Genomic DNA, 23,099 nt, shown 5'->3' with positions numbered 1-23,099 from the left:
TCGTCCAGTACACTGTTTCCAAAATCCGTCCGATTCTAAATCACAATCCGCCATGACTCGGTTGCGAAATATCTATTCCAAAAATCACAGAAAACGCTTAGCCTACTTTTCAATATAAACAACTTTTCCAACAGCCTAAATTCGCAAATAAAATTAAGAACATTACAAATTACCTCGTAATAGAAAAATTCCAGAAGTAAGAAAAACCCAACGAAATCTCTCGGCACGACAAGACGCCCACTCATACTCGGAGGAAAAATTTGCATAATTCCGATAACACGCAATTCGAAGAATCAAAGCGCCCTCTACGGATATCTTCAGTTGATGACGAAATCATGACGTAATCGCGGTCGCAATCTCGAACGGAGAGTGAAAAAATTTCCCCACCGCGGTCTAGAATTTCCCCGTCGGCCTCTAGAATTTCCCCGTCGCCATCTTGGCTACCATAGGTAACATTAACCATGTAAATATATTAATCGGTTTGAAATATTTCAGAAAGGATTATTTTATTAAAATAATATTCATTAGAAACAGGATTATTTTAACTTTGTAAAAATAATGCTTTTTTCTAATAAATAAAATTATAAAAATGAAATTTACAGATGTCCAATTATTCGTTTATTCTAAAGTAATATTATCAAACATTTCATTCTAGACATATATTTTAATAATTCAAACACACTACTAGTGTGACACTAGTAAGTGGTCAATTTGTAAGTGGACATTTGTGATCAATATGGCCCAAACCACTTGTAGTGGTTTGGGCCATATTGATCACAAATGTTAATTAATTTTTCAAAAAAGATTTCCATGAATCTTTAAATAGAAAAAGTGCTGTCCTACTCTAAAGATTTGAACAGAGAGAATTTTAATTAACTCTATCTGTCATTCTAAACTACATTATCAATATAAACCCCCAGGCAGTAAAAGTACTACAAAGTACTTTTATTACCTGGGTTTATTTGAATAGCAGGTGTAATTGAGAAAATATGGCATTTCTAAATTATGCTTTATTTTTAAATTCTTTTTGAAAATTAATATGAATATTTGGCAATAAAATCCTAAAGTTAAAATGGTTATTTATACAGCAATACTTGTGTTCTTTTAGTACAAATTAATGTAATATTTATATAATACTAAAAAAAATCTGATGTTCTTTATGATAAATTGAAAAAATAAAGTATTTTTAAAATAGATTTTAATGCAGATCATGAATTAATACACATTTTACGAATTTTGAATGATTCACTGTATAAAGTCCAGTATTAAAATCTTATAAATACACAATTTGTTATAAATAAATGCATTGTTATAAGTCAATGCATTTATCTCTAACAATATTAATAACTACACAAATCACTAATTCATACTTCTTTACTGATTCATAAATAAATCTTAAATTTCTTAAGAGTATCATAACAAAATAGCTGACTCATATAAACAAAAATAACAAGTTTGACAAGAAAAAAAGGACACTCCATTAAAAATCTATTATTCACAACATTGAAGTACGACGTAATAAAATGGAACTTTACAATTCAATTTAATTGAAAAACTCCACCACTTCGCCCAATTCTCTTTTCTTTGCTTCGTGATGTGCCCAGCGAGCTTCCGCTAGTTGAGGAGTTACCTTCCACTTTTCGTGATATATTCTTTGTTTGCAACCGGGACACTTTTTCCCTCCTGTGGTCATAAATTCATTTTCATCACTTTTCACAGAATATTTTTAAACAATAACTTTCAAGTGAATACCTTGAAATGGTGGCGTTTTCATAAAACGATTGAGACACCCATTATGAAAAAGATGATCACAGTACACCCTTTCTATATGCAAGTCGTTAGTTACTTCTGTCATAATATCCTGTAATAAAAATAATTTACCCCATATTAAAATTCAAAATACTCTATGCTAAGGGAAGAAATGTTTTTACACATTAATTTATAGCAATCATATAAATCATGTCTACCTTAGGATCATGTGGAAAACATCTCTTCTTGCATAATTGGCAATTTTCAAGAGGATAATATTTGACTCTACTTATTAAAAAGCTAACTACTGGCCATAAAGATGGCTTGGGTTCAAATGGTGGGCTTCTGCAGAAAAAATAAGTTACATGTAATTTTTATAGAAAATATTTTTACTTTACTTAAAAATTTATTAAACAAAAAAAGAAGTACTAAATCTTCCAACACCAACAAAACCTTCAAAAATATATCAGCAAATATAATTTAATACCGTCATAGAAAATTTATATTAAATGCACAAGCATCATTGACACATTGCAAGAATTAAAACATATTGAAGAAATAGCAACAGCACATGGTTACCCTAGAACAGTGGTGCAAATATTAGCAGAGAACTATATTAAGGGAATGAATGATCACACTATTTCCTATCTTAACAAGGGTGATAGTAAAGATTTAGAGTGTACAGACAAACATATACTAATTGATTATTACCAGGAATTACAGGCTTTATACAAAGAAATTGCTACTAATAGAGGGTGGGCAATAACACACAGATGTAACCCATCTGTTTATTCATTATTAAGAAACAGCAAAGACATCATTAACACTTACAATGCACCAGGGTATATAGTGCACTTGTGAGAGATGACAGATTTCACAGAGATCTTATGTACAGCACATTGGTTTGACTAAGAGGTCCCCTAAAAACGGTTGGCAGAACATAAATATGATATACAAAACAAAAAGCAGACACCGCCCTAGCAATACATGCTTCTGAAATGTGTGAAAGCTAAACTACAGCAAGCCAGTGTAATTAGATGCACCCTTCACACTGATCAGATCAAAATTTTGGAAGCTCTTAAAATTTGTAAAGTCGAACTAAAGGGGGAATGTATCAATTTTAAAGAGGAGGCAAACATCTCATATGCTTTGCAGTCCTCTCTTGACAATCCTGACAACATTAATAAGAAATAAAAATCAATTAATTCTGTTAAGATTTGTAACAAATATATTCATTAAATTTTTACATTAATTTTATTGTTAACACATAAATATAGAACAAGTATAAAAATCACATCTAATTGTTCCAGCAATTTTAAAAATTTTAATTTTATCTTTTAGCATTCTAATTCTATCAAACATTTTGACCTAAAGCAGATCCTATTCAAATCCAAAACGTTTGTCATAGCATATTTATATTAAATTATATTTGCTGGTTTATTGTTGGTGTTATTTATTGAAAAAAACGTAATGAATATTATTAAATTTACTAACGTTTTGAAAATGATTAATAGCAGTTTATTTGAGATTATCATCAAATTATCTATAAATTTTTTAGGTTAATGCTACCCTAGGTATACAAAATGGCGGTTCGTCTCCGACTCCAGCATACAGAAGCGAGGAAACAGTGGGGATGCATGTTTTCTAAACCTAACGTATTCTAATAATTTAGTTGCTAATACCCTTTTGATAATTTATTAGAATAGGTTAGGTTTAGAAAACTTGTGTCCCCACTGTTTCCTCGCTTCTGTATGCTGGAGTCAGAGACAAGCCGCCATTTTGTATACCTAGGGTAACAGTAACCTTTTTTTTTTTTTTTTTTTTTATAGCTATATAAAACTACAGAACTTCTCTAAAACAGATCCCACACAAAGTAGAGACCTATCTAATGCAGAAACAAAAGAGTTTTTGCATATCAACTGCAAAATGTAAGCTAAGTAAAGTAGAATTTTTCAGCATATCAGTGGCTAAATTCTAAATCATAGCCAATACTGTAAGTTGTGGCAGCCTGCAGTAATGGATTATATCTTCTTTCATTTTTTCAGTTTATTTCTGAAAAATAGCTGTGACAATATAATGCTGCTGTTTCTCCTCAACTCTCTTAAAAGTTAAATGATAAGAGTTAAATGATTTTCTGGGAGTAATGACTAGTTAAAAAATACAAACTGTTTTTGGAAAAAAGTCAAATGAAAAAAAATGCTAAAAAGCTAAAAATGTATTTGCTAAAAACACAATTTTCAATCTATTATTATTTTTTGTACATAAAAGTTATCAAATAATTATGACAAATAATAATTATAAAATGTTTTAGGATGTAATGCTTCTCATTTTCCATGCTAGCTACAGTAGCCAGTTACTGGCAAAAATTTTTAAAACTAGTGGAAAATCAGTATAATATTACTGACATGAGAAATAAAAACAAATTAAATCTTTTTGAGAAACTAATCTTATAGACAATGTAAAAGTCATTTTTAAAGTTCATTTTTAAATTTTCAAAAATCTATTTTAGTCTAATATGACAACAGTTCATTCATTAAATTCTGACTAGCAAGTAGTATATTGTAGAGTAGGCTTGACCAAGTCAATTGTAACTTCATTTTTTTTAAATCAAATGTGGAAAGTATGGCTTGTAAAAATGAGAAAAACATTTGTAATTTTTATGAGAATATAAATTCCAATTACCAAGTTGTTAATGCTGTGCTGTAGAAATAACAAGTGATCATCTTATTTCTGATTGTGGCAGGGGGAAGAGAGCATGCACAGATACTGAACAAGATATAAAATGTAATGGAATATGCAATGTTGACTATCTTGTGTTTATTTTAGAAATTGCTTTGCTGTACCCTAAACAATTTCAGTTATGTGCAAAGTGAGTGTGCCAAAGAGAATCTGAACTTATCAATTGTTACACAAATGACAATAAAACTGCTTTGTTATGGTGAATAATAAATACTGCTGTTTAGTTTATACCTGTGTCTTCACTCAAAAGACGTAACCTAGAATGTCAATTACTGTAAATATATAATTATATTTAGCAGCATAATTTTATAAAAATGGGTTAATAAACTTTTATAAAAATTTATATTAACTCTATATATCACTACTTTACTTATGAAAGTTGAAGGTCACTATATAACGGACAAGCTTGTACTAGAGAACAAAACAATTAAAATATGTTCTTCAAGTACTGGGTTTTTACATAGATTTTTTTCCTCTCTGTGTATCACAAACAATTTCAACACTTTAAACACCTCTGAAACATAAGATACTTACATTGGAGGAATAGCAGCTCTAAATATTTATTAACTTTTCTGTATTCATAAAAACAATTTTCTATAAAATAGAAAATTTTGGTCTGGATCATTGCATGCCTATACATCTTAAGTTTTATTATATTAGGTTATAATCTGTTTAGATGATTGAGTGACAACAAAACTTTGTGCATCAGCAAAACAAGTTTATTAAACTGAAAAAAGTAATGTTTCAGTTTAATAAACTTGTTTTGTAATAAACTGTTAAATAATAATGCTTCAGTTCATATTTAATGACAGTCATCAAGATGATGTTCCAAAAATCATGCTGCTGCCTAAGGTTGTGACCTTGGGCAGCAGCATGTGTAGTTGATTAAGTGATTCACTACTGAAGCAGTTACTTTATGAATTATAGATACTTATGTATCTGAAAACCCAAACATAAGTTTGTAGTTGTAAACAATTCCTGTTATAATCTATTTTGTATATGAACAATACAGCCATCTAGAGTTTTACTAATTTATACAAATCAGTTGATTATAAATTCCTCATCTTAACTTAATGTCTGTAAAATATGCAACGTCAAAATCAAAATAAATTTATTACAGAACTCAAATTTAAGTCTTAAACATTATTTACCAGAGAAAATAAATAAAATTCCTATTATTATTATTATTATTATTATTATGTTGGGTTAAGTGAGATATACTCGGTTAACACCGGTGGCTGTGTACTATGCCAGACCAAAGTCAAGGCATAGTAACCAAAACAGAAATTAAAGAAGTGTATCAGTGTGTGTGTCTATATTCAGGAATTTTCTCACAATATGACATGTATTCAATATAGTGGCCTTCTGTAGTGTGATGTATGTGTTTCTATTCAATTGTAATGTGCCCAGGCTTTTGTGTAGTGTGTGTGGTATCACACCTGTAGAGGAGAGAACAACAGGTACAATAAGCACCCTATCCATCCTCCACAGATGCCTTATTTCCTGGGCGAGTTCTGTGTACTTGCTAATTTTTTTCAGTGCATGCGTTTTGTATATTGTGAGTGTTTGGAATGGATATGTCTATAATGTATGTGATTTTATTGTGTTTGTCAATGAGTGTGATGTCTGGTCTGTTGTGGTAAATTGTTTTATCTGTGATTATGGCTCTGTCGTAGTACATTTTGTGCGTGTTGTTTCCAATACTGTTTGTGGAATGAATTTGTAGTATGGTTCATGGATGCCTACTAATTTGTGTTTCTTTGCAACCTCTTGATGTATTATATTTGCTACTTGATTATGTCTGTGTAAATAATCTGTCTGTGCCAAGAGCTTGCAACCAGAGGTGATGTGTTGTATAGTTTCTGGCATGATTAGATTTTATAAATAATAATAATAATAATAATCTATTTAATTTAACAGCTAATTTAAATGAATTTAAATTAGCTGTTAAATTAAATAGATTAAATAATAAAAATTATACAAATAATATTGAAATTTAGTGGTACCATGATTGTAAGGTCTTAAATTAAGAGATTAATTATAATAAATCATTTTAAAATTTACATAAGGTTTCTATTCTTTCATAATTTTTCTTCTTGAACCTTACCAACATTTTATAAACATTATTTTATCAGAAGACTTTCAACAAAGTATATATTATGTCATTATATTCAATTTTTCTACAATGTGCACATGTAAAACTGGTCCCATTTGCAAACTGAATAAAATGGGCCACCTTAAGTTGCTGGCTATGCAAATTTCCATGTTTTGTGAATAAAACTAAGTTTTCAGAGTTTCTTTATCTAATTTTGTTTTGTCTCATTTCTTCCTTTTTTCTGAATACAAAGATTACAATAATTTACTCAATCAATGAACAGGGCTAGTTTTATGAGGGGGCATTCTATACTATAAGAAAAGTTAGAGCTCTGAGCAGAAAAGAGGTCTACGATATATTGTTAGTTTGTATTAACTAGTCCCATAGTAGGCTCATAAAATTATACTAGTCCCTGTTGTAGGGCTCATAAAGTTATGTGTATTTGAAATCTGTATTACTTTTATTGAGCATGTTATGTTAGGGGAGTGCATGATTCATACTTACCATTGATGTGAAAACAAATAAAGATTACTAGAAAATGATAGCATGTTAGTAGGTAACTAAACCTAACTTTTTCTGGTTTGTCTAAAGCTGTACAGAAATGGAAAACAGCAATAGATAAATCACTGATAAATGGCTCCAACAATTTTGAAGAAGTGCCACAATTTTGACAAATTAATAAAAATAATAGGGAAATGTTGACAAAATTCAATTTTATGGGGACACTGGCACGACTGCCAAGGACATAAGGACCATGTATGACAATAAAAAAAGTTATTTGGTATCTTTTAGAAACTATCTACTAACTGAAATATCTAAGCCTCCTTGATTCCAATCACCTCAGTTTCCCTAGATGTAGACATGTATACTAAATCTTAATTTACCAAAATTTAAGGATAAGAAATAATATTAAATTTATAAATCATATGTTATTAATTGGTAATTTCATTTCACATGTGGAAGTTACAAGGATTTAAATCTATTTATAATTATTTTAGATCACATGTTACATACATGTTAACTAGCATAAGGCCACAAAGGGAGTAGAACCTTTACAGCCTTTACCTTTTCTAGCCATGTATGAAGAAGAATAGACATGTAACATGTGAGTAGAACAAAAGTTGATAAATGCAGTAGGTGCAGCTAAATTAGCTAAACCATGTACTATTGGATACCGTGAGTTAAAGCCAAGGGAGGCAAGATGAAACAGGCCTGTTGCAGACTGCTGATAGCAATACCAGAGTACAACCTGCCACTGCTGATCATCTCAGGCATCAAGTCCAGCTTTAAAGTGTACTTAGGCTTTTATCTGGAAAAAAAAGGCCAAAGCATGACACTAGAGTGGCTCACCAGATAAACCACACACCTGGAAAACCAACTGGACAATGAGTCATTTGGCAATAACTAATCTCAGTTATGCCTGGAAATACTGGCCTGAAGAAAGGCAACCCCATCAATTCTATTTGCATGCAAGATGCAGAAGAAGTAGATAAGAGATAGAAAACATCTAGTAAAAATGAAAAATAAAAGAAGTTGAATACAGAGTAGAGATGGGAGAAAATGAAGCAATAAGAGTTAGAATGAACCAATCATACTACCAGTTATAACATTGGTGGCATTGTTATCTTGAAGTCCTGAGGTTCAGACAAATCAATTGCCCAAAGTGGAGAAACAAAAAATTTGAAATGGGTAAGAAAGCAAGAAATAGATGATGCACAAAACACTCACCAAAATGACTATGTGAGTATCAAGTGCATGAAGAACACTACATCCTGTACTGGGAATCCTGTAGTGATCTGTTGAAGTGAGTCAATGTCTATAGATCAGTAGCTAATACTTATTAGCTACTAAATTTATATACATGGGTTGTTCAAAAAGTTTGGGAACTTGAATAGTGCATCTCCAGTTGGTTATTTTTTAATCTGCTTGGAGGTGTTGTGTCCACAGAAACCTTCTGATATGCTTGTTGATATTTTGTTTTGATAATTAGTTGTGGCCATTTATGTGAAGTGATGTTTGTGGGGTTCAGCAAAAAATCAGATCCGTTGAAATGAGCTCTTTGAAGGAGCAGTGTTGTTCTGTGAAATTCAGTATGAAACTCAGGAAATCCTTCACAGAAACTTTTGAGTTGATTACCAAGGCTTATGGTGAGGGGGGGTGAAATATCCCTCGCTCCAAAAAAGCTCGACAAGTTTGCTCAAATGTTAAGGTGATGTGGACTGTTTTTTTCGATGCAAAGGAGTTGTGCATTACAAATACCTACTTACAGGCCAGACAGTCAACACGGAGTACTACCTAGGGGTTATGAAATGCCTAAGAAACAGAATCAGGCAAAAACAGCCCGAACTTTGGAGGAGCAGTGAGTGGTTTTATTCACCACGACAATGTGCTGGCTGATTCGTCCCTCAGAACTTGCGAGTTTTTGGCCAAAAACAAGACCGCTGTGCTTCCCCACCCACCCTACTCACCTAACCTGGCCCCATGCGACTTTTTCCTGTTCCTCGAACTAAAAAACACACTCAAAGGAAAAAGATTTACCACCATTCCAAAGATAAAAAAAAACGATGGAGGAGCTTATGAGCATTCTGGAGAAAGCATTCCAGGACTGTCTCAAAAAGTGGAAGCACCATTGGAATAAGTGTATATGTTGGGGAGGAGACTACTTTGAAGAGGACCCTGACAAATAAATTGTAAGTGAAGTATTTTTTTTGTAATAAATAAAGTTTGGGAACTTTTTGAACAACCCTTGTATGTTAATAATTCTTGTCAGGTGTGATAAGATTTAGCCTTACAATCCACGGGATTTTGGGCTAGGTCCAGTGTTGGATTTTCCATTATGCTCATTAGGCAAGGGTTTAGGGATGGAAAAGTTTGGATTTGCAAAAATTCAAAATTATAATAATAATTTTGCTCCTTTGATATTTAAAAATAAAATTATTGCAAATTAAAATTATAAAATAGAATTATTCAATGTAAAAATGGCAGTATTAGTTTGAGAGGTGTCTGCATATGATGGGCCTAGAGGTACTATCTTTGTAAATTTACAACTGGCCAGACCTTGTATGAGTGTGGTTAATTATATTGTTTAACTAGGAATAACTAGTCAAACAATACAAATAGGAATAAACTAGGACATCGCCCAACTTTGTCGTATCTTAATAGAAGTGAGGTGGAGCTAGATATTGTGTAAGGAAAAATCAATTTAAATATGCTGCAAAATCTTGTTAACTCTAGGAAAGATGTGGTCTACAATGTTGTTTTGAAAAATGACAGTTTCACTGGCTATAAATGCCACTGGCCTTATATTTTTGCAACACCATTATTTTTGATTTTTTGAATAAAAAAAATTATATTTTTATTTTTGATTGTAAATAGAACAAGTAATTCTTTTACATCTATATTTATTCCTGTTGCTAATTTTTTGTTTAAGTGTAATAAAAATTTATATTTTTGCAACACATCTTATTAAATAAAAACATTTGCCAAGATTGAAATAAGCTGCAATTAGTAAAATAAATTATAAATTATAATTGAGTAAAATCAGGAACAATCTCAGGAACAATTTGGGCTGAAAGCAATTTACTGTCAAAAGATGGTAGATCATGTACAAAATTTTAATTTGTATACAGGCTTTAAATGCTCATGAAAGTGATTACGTATTAGTTTTAGCTGATAATGTAATAATTTGCTGGCTGCAAAAAGAATGATGCTATTTGTGATGTGGATATGGTTTGGCTAGACCACCAGGACTTAAACTCCACAGACAGGTGAGGGCATCCAAGGTAGTCTATCAAAGGTACAGACTATATTGTAATTAAACAGTTATTAATTACTATTAAAATTTTTACACATTATGTTCTACTGTATATATAACATAATGCATAAAAATTATATATATATATATATATATATATGTATATACTGTATATATGCAGCTGACTCTTGCTTACTAAAAATAGAAGGAATAGAGAAAAATTTTAGAGTTAACAAAATTTCATTGAAGAAATTATTATTTAAATGAAAATGTAAATATTGCAATACAAATATAAGATATATTCAAATATATTATATGTTTATTATTTCTTAGGTACATGCACACAAAATAATATATTGATAGCATTAGTGAAGTTTGACATTGATGATCTATTGCTTCCAGCTCAACAATGGTATATTTAACTGCCTCAAAAACATCATCTTTTACTTAAGATGTGGCTTCTTGAGTCTTTTTTAAATACAAGAGTGTGCTATCTGTAAGATTTAGTTAGCCAATCTGTATTTAAAAATAAATTCATTAATGATTATTGCTGATTTGTTTTGAAACCGTGTTGTATTGTCTTAGAAGTGTTGAACACAAGATCGTGTTAATAACAATCGGGCCTTGTTGCCGATTGTTATTACAATGTTAATAACAATTCGGGCCTTGTTGCCATGTTATACAATGAATAACAATTCGGGCCTTGTGCCCTCATCAGTTTTCCCCAGTGGGGAAGACTGATGAGGGGCACAAGGCCCGAAACGTGTACCGTATCAACTAAATAAAGGTGGAAAAAGCAATGTGATTGTTATTAACACGATCTTGTGTTCAACACTTATAAATTCATTATTTTAAGAACAAAACAAGCTTAGCCACAACACAAAATACTTTTGTGTTGTGGCTTTAGAGATGCTAACATGTCAATTAGCTTTGTATGTCTCTTCAAAGGTACATAATTAAACCTGTTTTTATTTCAAATTTGTCTTAATGTGTCCACTCCTTAAATATCCAACAGAAAACATACAAAATTAGATATAAAATAAATTCACCAAAACCCTAAATTTTGAGCTAGCAAAAGATGCATGCAACTGTTTGGACTTAACAGCACACAAATGAATTGAGTCAAAGTAAAAATAAACTTTGACTTATCAAGAACCAATTGTATGTGGTATATATTGTATAATATCAACTTTCTATATAAATAAACGCTAGTTTCTAAATTTGAATTTCTATAGAAGTTAATGGATCTAAGAAGTTTTAGGATATTTTACATATTTCTCTGTTTACATATCGTAAGTAACATGAAGAATAAATTTGATCTACTGTAAACTAATCAGTTTTAATTCTAAAAAAGTGAATTTTATACACTGAATTTACAAATGGAAAAATATAAAAAACTATCAGTTTTCATCAAAAAATAATATTAAGTAAATACAGTTTACAATATTCATGCCTATAGTGAAGAAGCAATTAAACTGTAACTGGTTACTTAATATATCAAAATAATATCTTAATATAAGAAACGTATGCAAGAATATCTTAAATATGTTACTGCAATATCTGAAATTTCATAAAATTGAAAAAAATAATAACTAATATTAAGTATAATCATTTTGCTCAAATAATGTACACTATTACATCAATTTGACATAAAAATATATGCTGTTTAGATGAAATGAGTAACCTACTGTAAGAAAAATTTTATTTTTTAGGCTTAATAAATTCAAGTGAATATAATAAAAATTAAGCTTTTTATTAAAATCTTAAATGAAAAGCCTTAAATGATGCATGATATTATGATTACTTATTCTAAAAATAAGAAAACAAATAAAAACTTTGTTATATATGTATTAATAATGCAAACTAGAATCAATGAATTATTAGGATTGATCAAATGAAACCCATTCGTGCGATGTCATGTGGTTTGGCACAAGGGGAGAGGAATGATACCACTGTGACATGATAAGCATACACTAATGAACAAGAGGGAATAAGATTAGTCATCTTGCATGTTTTCTTTTTGGCATAGAGTAGTGAAAACATGGCCAGAGTTATTCAGAATCCATCCAAGATCAAAACATGGTGCCACCACTTTGAGGCAACCAGTACACAAGTGAGCATGCAATGGAAATACCGTGGCTCACCAATATGCAAAAAATTCAAGTCAGGCCTCTGCCTGTAAGGTTATGATGACCATATTTTTTGACATTACAAGGCCTTTACTGGTAGACTTTAAAGACCCTCGTGTGAGCATCAATGCCAACCACTACAATGCAACACTGGACAAGCTGCATAAAACGATAAAGAATAAGCAATCAGGCATGCTATCAAGTGGTGTGATTTTGTTGCATGACAATGCTCATCCACATGTTGCAAACATTGTGCAGGATGCTTTAGCACAAGAAAGTTAAGAGGTTCTGCACAACCCTTCCTAGAGCCTTGATCTATCGTCATGTGACTTTCACTTGTTCAGACCTTTAAAAAAGCTCTTAAGAGACAACTTTAACTCTGATGTGGTAGTCAAGGAAGCAGTCACCCAATGGTTCAAGGACCAACCAACAATGTTTTTCACACATAATAGTTATCATCTCCCTGAGCAGTGGGATGTGTGTCTAAATACCTATGGTGACTTTTTAATGAACAAAAGTGCATTCCGGCTTCATATATTGCTTTGTTTAATTATGCCATACCAATGGATATACTGTTTTGTTTGTCTTAGTAAATTTACTCAAATGGGTTTCATTTGATCAATTGTTGTATATATAGATGTTTTTTATAAACATAAAATGTCATCAGTCATAATAATTAAATTATTATTAACTTATGATTGATAATTATTTATTAGAAATTAAATATATTTTATTCCAAAACTTTAAATATTTAATATTAAATTACAAAAACTAACTTTGAATCTTTCTTCAAAGGTGGTTGTACACACTGTCTTGATATTTCTTTGGCTTGAGCCATAAGATACTTTTTAAAAATCGCAGGAAAATTACAATCTTTGTATTCTAATCTAACAATAAGATAATATGAATATCTATAAATTGCTCTATTAAATTTTATAAATCTTAGAAAATATTTTAATTTTTTTATTTTCAAATAAACAATACTAGAATATAACTACATATTCCAAAAGCTCATATTTCATTAATATTCAATTATACATTTCAGTAGGATATATAAATAAAATTTGAAAATAAAAAAAATCAACATTTTTCTATGAAGAATATTGATTTTATTATTCTATAACATTCTGAAAGTAAATAAATTTTAGAAATGATAATTATAATATTAATTGAATAAATAAATTAACAAAACTTGACAATGTAATACAGTGTGCTACAGTGTAGTAGTGCTATGATATATTGTGTGCAGATTACTATAACTAAATACTATAAATATAATTTAAATCCATTAAATATTTGAAAATTTCCAAGATATTATTGAGTTTTAATTCCTGATAATAGATATAATTATAACTATGACTTCAATAACGTTGACAATGTAATACAGTCTTGCTAATCTGGCCATTCCTTGCACAGAGATGTATCAGATTATTTAGAGTGTACAGCCTAAAGCCTACCTAAAGACAATGAATGACTTGACTTATCATCATCCTTTGGACTGGTTATTTTTTGGAGGTAAGTGTGCAAATAGTACAGTCTGCTGACATGCAATTTTATAAACAGAAATAAAATCCAAGAGAAAAGAAAAACAGGATCTATGACTTAACTAACATTTTCATAAAAATGGAGGTGAATAGGCAGTGTAATCACGTTGGGGATACCAGTGTGATTGCCTATGCCAAATTATTAAGGGCTAGATCCACAAGAATGTACTATACATTGATGTATACAATATTCACACCTAGTCTGTCAAAATGAATTAACTTTTCCCTTTATCATTAGGAATCTGAAAATTTTATAAACTTCACAAATATACTTGTTTTATATACTCTAAGAGCGTAAAATATTATATATTATTAAGTTGTAATGTTTGATTTAAAAAAAAGGCTAATAAATGATTAATTAAATGATGATAAATTGGATTTATTTAAAATTAGAACATTATTTCACTTGGACTTCTATTCCTATAACAACTTTCATTGAGATGTACTTTCAGTAAGAATATGATGAATTATTATTTATTACAACAATAATATTTATTTCCAATTTTAAAATGAATGTAATGATTACTTTTCTTACAAAACAATTATAATCATAAATACGTTTAACAAATTTTGTTTACAGATTTGGATTAAAAAAGTTACTATAAAAAGGATAAAAGAAAACTACTTTGCTTATAAAATGAAAAGCTGGTAACTATGTTTATCAATGTATAAAAATGTAGTATGCATTAAAAAGGTAGTTAAGCTTTCTATAAAATGATAACTATCATTTGGAATTGCAATTTTAGATAAAGATTAATTGTTGTTAAAATAACTTCACTGTATTTTAAAGTTTAAAATATTATCAACATTTAATAGGATTATTAACAACCCATAGAATCTTTTGTAAAATAATATCTTTTGCAGCTTATATTATGAGAGAAAATAAAAAAGTTGAGTTTATCATTTTTCAGATTTTTACAATAGATTCCTAGAAAAAAGGACATTCCAGGTTCCTCATTGACATGTATGAAATGTATTATTGAAAGTTAAAACATAATAATTTAGAAAGTAACTTTACAATATAACAGTAAATGTTAAAATAAATATTTACTTACATTTTATGTACCAAGGATTATAGAATGATTAAATGGATAACACTTAAATTCAAAGGATACCAAACAATTAAAAATATGACATTAACATCAAATTCTTAGAATATTACTAATTATAAAAGTAGCAAGACATTACTTTAAGTTGCTGAATTATGATAAATAGCAATTATTATTTAATAAATGAATATCATGATTTTACTAAAGGAAGTAAGAAATGTTGTAAAAACTTTATTCTGTTTTGATAGGTTATTGTAGTAATGACAACTGCAGCAAGAAGTAATGTAATAAAAAAAAAATGAAGCAACAGCCATAACAATTGTAAAATAACAAAGTAAAAATACTAAATAAAAAGAAAAAAATAAAAGAATATCCATCGCTGCTGTTGACAAAAACTCAAATGTATATATACAGAGTGGTGTACCAGATGTTGAAACATTTGTTTCTCGTTGTATGGCCATACTATTAGAATTAGATATTTCAAACTTCACATGTAAATGCTGTGGTTTATAGAAAGTCTACTATGGTTCAGTACAGATCGATTGGTAAGATGGCTGACAAGAGATGTCTTACCATTGAACAAGGAGTTGGTGCTTTTTTTATGCCAGATCAAAGAGTGTAATTATTACAGAGACATATTTCTATCAAGATTTCAACATAAGGTGGGCTCCCACTAAAAACACAATCTATAGATTGTTATAGCAATTTGAAAAGAAAGGAACAATGTTAGAACTAAAATGGCATGTTTCTTAAGTCTTAGCATTGGAGAATGTGGAAACCATTACTGGCAATACAATGCAGCCCTGGCAAGTCAACAAGAAGGGTCACAGCTCAACTTGGAATTTCTGATCGCTCTATTCAGCAGATTTTCCATTCACACTTTCATTTAGTCTCTTACAAAATGACAGTGCTGCATTCTCTAGCCAAGCAGGACAAAGAACAAATGCTTCATTTGGCAACTTGGATAATACAAATGGTAAGCATCTACACAACACCTGCTTCTCAGATGAGGGTTATTTTCATGTGAATGGCATACTAAATAAACAGAATATCAGGTTTTCGGCCGAAGAATATCCATAGAACTTTCGTGAAAGGGGCAATTACAGCATATTCTGCACCACTCATCTATCTGTGTCAATGAGTGGTGAAGAATGTAACGTTTGTCTTGAAGAGTTTGTGTGACAAAACAGTGGCTACATTGAACACATTTTCCATTAATAACAAAATTTCCATGTTTTTATATTTCAAAGTGTACGTAGTTTGTAAATTTATTTGGCATAATAGTGAATTAAACCTAGATATAAATGGTCAACATCTCATATGCCATCCTGTATAAATAATCATCATAGAGAGTATTGACAAGTAAATTTAGATTTGTATTAAAAAGGGAATTTCTGAATATTGACAAGAAACAGTTCATAACATATCAACAAATGCAATAAAGTATTGTAATTTCAATATATTGGTGAAATTTAATATCATCTATCAAACATTGACATTCATCTACTTAGATATATATATTTGATTCTTGCTTATGCCCATAAGACATTTTCTTTGACATGCAGGAAATAGTGAACAAGCCGTTTTCTTGCTTTGTAACAATCAAAGGCAACATTTCACTCTGAATTCAAGGAAATTTCTTCATCACAAACAGTAAATTTACTATGAATATTAACTTTGATACAAAGAATTACTATATAACAAATAAAATTAGCAATATTGAAATAACACTTGCATAAAATACAATGCCAAATATCAATGATATTTTTGAGTTATATTTTCTCTTGAAATATTCATTAGCATCCTTTTTAGAATTTTGGAATATGATTTACTTTCTTTGTTTGCAAATATAGCAGTTTTTAATATCGAGTTGCTATCTTTCATTATGAAATGCAAACCAATAACATTGATTATGTTTTTGGGATTAACAGGGAGAAACTTTAGATAAATTTTTCTACAAAGCAAGATAAAAATATAAAACTTCATTATATTATTTCTTTTTCTTCAAAGCATTGTTTCACTTTAATTGTACTATATTGAAAACCACTCTGTATATAGTATATAAGCACCCAGAGAGTTTTATTCATTTATTTAATGCCAGGAAAAACTATAATAGCTGGTTGCAGTTTGGTTCAAAAGCCACATATGAAAATATAATAAATTCTTCAATGTAAAAATCAATACTTACTCTATTTGTTTCAATGGATAATTTTCTGGTATTGTGATTTTGATAGCTAAAAAATATAAGTCCTGAAATACTCTTAAAGAAATAGAAGAATTTTTTTGCTTTAGTTTCAGTTCATCTTGTTTATCAATTAGTTCTTTTTTGATATTTGTAATTTCTTCACTGCAAACACACAATGGATTATCATCAATAAAGTTTCTGATAAATTTTAAAATCTTCAATATCTGTAAAGTAAAAGATTTTCGTAGAAAAATTTGGATTAACAGAAATTTAAATTATATATTCATAAATTTAGCATATATTTTTCAAGAATATATGCTAAAACATAACAGAAATGAAATTAATTTATGACAAATTAATTTTTTAGTTCATTTCAGCCTTTGATGCAAAAAAATTAAATTAAAAATTTTTGATTATTGAAAAAAAATTACAAAAATTCACTAACAAAACATTATTAATATTAAAATATGCTTAAATATATTTTAATAATTATTAAATAAAAAGTGCTTGCAAAGTCTAAAATTTTATCAATGCATTTTATAATTCTGTTTTAACCTATGGTAGACACAATAACAATGACTACATCTTAAAGTAAATCCAATAATGTAATTACAGTATAACATCATTTAAAAGAAATTTTTATCAAAAAATTAGGCAATTTACTTGAAAATCCTATTAAATCATATTTATTAAGCCTAATTGAAGTGTTTTCTCATTACTTTTCTATATATTTTTAATGTGGATATTTATGTTTTTGATAGCATTTAAAATTTCTGAACTGCATAAAAATTGACAAACCAAATATCTAAAAAAAAGTGAGCAATAATCGTTAAGCACATTTCATAATTATTTTTTATAATTTATTTGTTATCTTTTATTGTTATTCATATTTTGTAAACCTGTTAAATAGCCCTTATATTTATTTAATTTTTAATTTAAATATAGTGTTAAATTGAATTTAATGTATGATATCTGCTATGTAACCATTCACTTTTATTTTTCATTCTCTGCCGCAACACTGATGAAATAAGATGATGATTGTTTATTCTTTATTACAAGCCATGCATTTTTATGTATTCTAAGAAATTATATGTAAAATAAATTTGCTCACAGGTGTTGATGTCTGTTTAATAATAATAATAGGTTAGTGGCATTACATAATTCTATTAATAGTATCATATCATATGTTTTTGAGGGGAATAACATTTTGGTGTGTTGTGTTAAGTCATGGGTGTGTCGCAAGTAGAAAAAGGTTGCAGAACACTGATCTAGATCACCTAATTCATATATATACCAGTTTTATTATGTTTTAAATTTATGAATATTTATATTAGTAAACTGAAAAAAATATCAGTTTAAAATAGTGGAACAGTATTTTCTTAAAATACTTAAAAGATATAAAAACAATCTTGTATAATGGTGATCTATTAGATCCATAGTTCTTATACTCATTTAATACATTGGCTTTGGATTTTGAACTAGGAACCATTACAAGATTCAAACTTTATAAACTGATATTGTGAGTTTCTCTAAAGTAGATATTTTGGTTTCATTTCATCATAAAAGTATTAAATTTTATAATAATAATCACATGTTTTAATGATAAATTTATATACATTAGTAAAAACACACTAGAATTTTAAATGATTTAAGCTTCAATTAAATATTTGTATAAACTAGTGACTGAATCAATTTCTGTCTTTTCTTTGAAACAAAAAAATTGTTGTTTTCTATTATGTAAAAAAAAAAATAAGTTTCTTAAGTTTCTCTACATCCATTTGAATTTGAATTTCTTGTGAAATGGCTATCTTATAATTTTATTTTAAGGAGAGAATACTTTTATTGCAATAATTATTAACTATATTATAAAATAATTAATTATCATTCAGTAAATTTTTAACAGCAACAATTAATTGATAATAAATGCAAAACACTTTTATTATAAATAAAAATTATCAATACCTGTGGTTTCTCTATATATTTTTTGCATTCTTCATCACATATTTTTGTTAAACGATCTAAAAGTCTTTCTGAAAGATATTTACTTTTAAGTTCAATAAGCAATGGCTGCATAGGATATTTTTCAGGAAACTGGATACAAACAGTTATTTGTTTATGTTCTGTACATCTGAAAAAAATTAACTTTGTAAGTTTCAAATATAAATCATTTCAAAAATGCAAATTTCAAAATACAGTGATACCTCGGTTTTTGTCGATAATCCGTCCGAAAACAATCGGCAAAATCCGAAACTGACGAAAACCGAGGCAATTATTTCCATATGAATCAATGTAAATCCAATTAATTTGTTCTAAACACTCCAAAATACATACCAAAAACACATTTTATAGAGAATTAATATAGTGTTAAATACAATAAGAAATTAATATAAAAGACTAATCTAAAAGAAAGTGATGGAATTGTTTGGCTAGATGCACAGGGTAGAAGCTAGTTGGACATGAGCTTCTAGCCTATATCACACCGTGGTAGAGTGTGACGTAATTGTCATGTAATAGTAGTTGTATGCGTTTATGATAGTCGTATCAAGGGGAATAATGCTTTCCAGGAAATCCGTTTAAAGGTAACTGGCCCCTATTCAGGCATTACAGACATAAAGAAAACCCGGGAAACTCCACGCAGCCAGTCTGTCGTGGCAAAGTGCAAACCCACAACTGAACTCCCAGTATTCAGGGAACAGAAACTTTGGCCAATGATGAACCGTCGTGGGGTAATGCTCACACAACGAGAAATAACGTCATACTAAACCAGAAAACGCCCTTTGTTTTTGCAAAATACCACATTCATAAGTTTAGTTTAAAAAATGTTCAGCATATTATAACATTTACTATTATTGCTATTGATATTTTTGAAGTTGGATGTGTTTTAAAATCTTCAATTTTATTATTTTTATTACTATTACATAATAAAAATTTATGATAGCCATAAAAGATATAAATATGTTTGTTAAAATAAATCAGTGTATTTAGAATATAATTTTAATATATAGTATTTTATTTTTATTTATATAATTGATATAACTATAAATATAGATTTTTAGGACAATATGTTTAACATGTTCATTTTTAAAAATATATAACAATATATTAATTCTTATCTTTTTTCTTTTTTGAAAGTAAATTAAAACAATTCTGTAGTAAAAAAATAAAACAGAATGTAGCAAAACATTTTAAAAATTAATGGTTAATAGTCTCCCTACAACTGTGTTGGTTTGTCATCATTTGATTATGCAATTAATGAAATTACCATACTGAATTTTTGATGATTTTTGTGATGAAAATGCCAGCAATCTTGTAAAAAGTAGTTTACAACAAGAAAACATGCCAATATCAATAAAGTATTTTCCATTTTGCAAAGTCAAATAAATTTGTAATCCCAGATAATATAATATACAGTACAACTGATTATTTTTTCTTTATGACAGACAAAATTTTAAAAAAGATAATGAAGATAAAATTGATAATAAAGAAGTCAAATATTTATGCAGAATAATTATGTCAACAAAAGGAAAGTTTTGTATATCTTAATGGACACCCATAATAATGTCTAAGTTGAAAATATTTTCTATATTGATTTTATCCATAGAATAATATGAACAAATATAATGCAGGATTATTAGAAGAAAGACTACTTATTCAATCATTTGTCTTTTTCTAACTAAATAAATCTTGAAAGATAATGCAATGTATAAATTTTGTAAAAAAAATTCAATATAAAAATCCTAAACCTGCTAAGTGACTTTTTAAAATTAGAGCTACACAATTAAGTGATATAATTGGAATATTATACACTCATCAATATTTATTTATTTGATAAAATGTCCAGGACAGTAAGTATAAACTTAGAAAATTTATAAAAAATTCTTAAAAAAGACAATCCAAGTGTCTTCATCTTGTCCTTTATCACATCTCAGGAAATAACAGATATTCAGATTTTAGGAAATAAACATGAGACTAAGTTTACCCAATGCATACTTTAAATTGTCTTCTTATTTCACAGTTAATACTTACATAATATCTACTCTAACCATTGCTCTTACACTTGAAATCACTTTGCTGCCTTTTATTACATCTTCACAATGATGTTTAATATCATTTAATTCTTCATCAATTACATCCATTGTCTAAAATAAAAAGATATATAGATATTTTATATATAATTTTCTGAACAGCATTAAAAAGTTATAAACAAACTTTCATTAAAAACTTAAATTTTATAAAAAAAAAATCTATTCCCAAATAGTAGTAATGGTAAAATCTATTGACAAAACTAAGAATTTATTATTAAATTTTATAATATATTTAAAATAAGTTTAAAAGAAATTTTCTTAATCAAATTATTAATAGCAAGAACATAACTTATGAAAATATTCAATAACTGAGATATTAATGGTGACATTAAAAATTAAATCATTTATTTTATTCAAAGCTAAGTATTTTTAGTAATATGAAGGATAAAAAAGTGTTGTTATTTCTTTGAAAGGTGACAGATGATATTACTCAAAATATATTAATAAGAAGTAAATATAGTGCAATTATTATATACATAGAAATACATTTTTGTAGCATATATATAAACAAAGATTCATAAAAATTAAGATAATTCCATCAAATTACATGAGTTTGAAAGGATATGTTCTGTGAACGAGTAAATATTTACAAATAGAACAATTTTTCAACTTCTTTTATGTGCTGTACATAAATTGAAATAATGATTTTTTAAAATAATTAATAAAAGAAAATTAATTGAAATTTGTACAGAAAATGTATATATACAGTGTAAGAAAAAAATATTTTCTTACAACAAATTAACTGAACTATATTACAAAAGTAATGAAAGTTAAAGACCAATATACTGAACTTTTTTGACCCTGAATGAATATATAGAAAACAATTTTAATTTTTATCTATTTATTAAGATTTATTTACTTTTTATTAATATAAGATTACTTTATTTCAAAATCATATAATAGAGGACCTTTTTAAGCCATAATCGCATTGTAAATATCATCTTTTAAACAGGAATTTGACAGAGAAGCAAATTCAATAAATATTTTTCAATTTTCTTGCATAAAATATAATGTTCATAGAAATATACTGATTATAACAAAACAACAAATGTAAAAATATTTGTATACAATACAGAATTTCATTATCAAATATAATAAAATTCAAAATAGGTTATTAATTAAATATCATAAAAAATATTCATAGATAAATAATTAGGATAATTATAAAAATAACCATACCATGATAAAATGCTGTATTGTTTCAAGTCTGCAAAAGCATGAATCTGAAATACATTCAAATTATAACAGTATGAAATTAAATCAAATGATGATAATCTGATATTAAATAAAAGTACTTTACCTATTTGACAGAACCAGTTCAAGAATTATGATTTCTAAATAGTTGTGTCTATAATACATTTAAAATTGTTTGATTATTCTTAAATAAAAATAACAATTTAAATTAGTTTTTTTAAAATAATTTTTATTAGTCATAAAAACAGAAATTTTAATTTGTACAATTATGCAGTGTACATCATTTGTAGTTATTTAAAATATCATAATCCTCATTTATAGATATATCAAATAAAATTATTATGGCATTTCTTTGAATAATTAATTTCTTAATAAAGTCTCAAAAAACAAAAAGCCATTTGAAATCATTTGCTAATTAGGTTAGGTTAAATTAGATTAGGGTTTGTTAGCTTTAGTCGTCTGGTTAAGTTTGTCCTAGGTTATGGTAGATTAGTTTAGTTAGTAAGCTAATGTTTAAAAAAAAAATAAATAAATAAATACCGTATTTTCCGGCATATAAGACGACTTTTTAACCCA

The 23,099-nt window shown here is 28.1% G+C and overlaps 1 protein-coding gene across 2 annotated transcripts in view; it reads right to left on the bottom strand.

The window, feature by feature from the left end:
* Window positions 1–1,358: 1,358 nt before the first annotated feature.
* Window positions 1,359–23,099, bottom strand: part of LOC136973819 (uncharacterized) — a 34,004-nt gene continuing 12,263 nt past the window's right edge. The window contains exons 3-11 of one of the 2 annotated variants that reach the window (XM_067268596.1): window positions 22,630–22,677; window positions 22,509–22,552; window positions 21,271–21,383; window positions 19,207–19,372; window positions 17,248–17,468; window positions 13,243–13,353; window positions 1,968–2,094; window positions 1,753–1,861; window positions 1,359–1,683 (exon numbers count right to left, since the gene is read on the bottom strand). In XM_067268596.1, the coding sequence (XP_067124697.1) occupies window positions 1,544–1,683; window positions 1,753–1,861; window positions 1,968–2,094; window positions 13,243–13,353; window positions 17,248–17,468; window positions 19,207–19,372; window positions 21,271–21,383; window positions 22,509–22,511 (990 nt within the window). In that variant the 5' untranslated portion in view covers window positions 22,512–22,552; window positions 22,630–22,677 and the 3' untranslated portion in view covers window positions 1,359–1,543. The remainder of the gene's footprint in view (window positions 1,684–1,752; window positions 1,862–1,967; window positions 2,095–13,242; window positions 13,354–17,247; window positions 17,469–19,206; window positions 19,373–21,270; window positions 21,384–22,508; window positions 22,553–22,629; window positions 22,678–23,099) is intronic. The other variant, XM_067268597.1, reaches the window with a different exon arrangement.

Source organism: Centruroides vittatus, unplaced genomic scaffold (genome assembly GCF_030686945.1).
Source record: "Centruroides vittatus isolate TY-2023 unplaced genomic scaffold, ASM3068694v2 contig_329, whole genome shotgun sequence".
In the NCBI taxonomy this organism is placed as follows: Eukaryota; Metazoa; Arthropoda; class Arachnida; order Scorpiones; family Buthidae; genus Centruroides; species Centruroides vittatus.
Note: the sequence above shows the minus strand (reverse complement) of the source record. Positions and strands in the feature narration are given on the sequence as shown.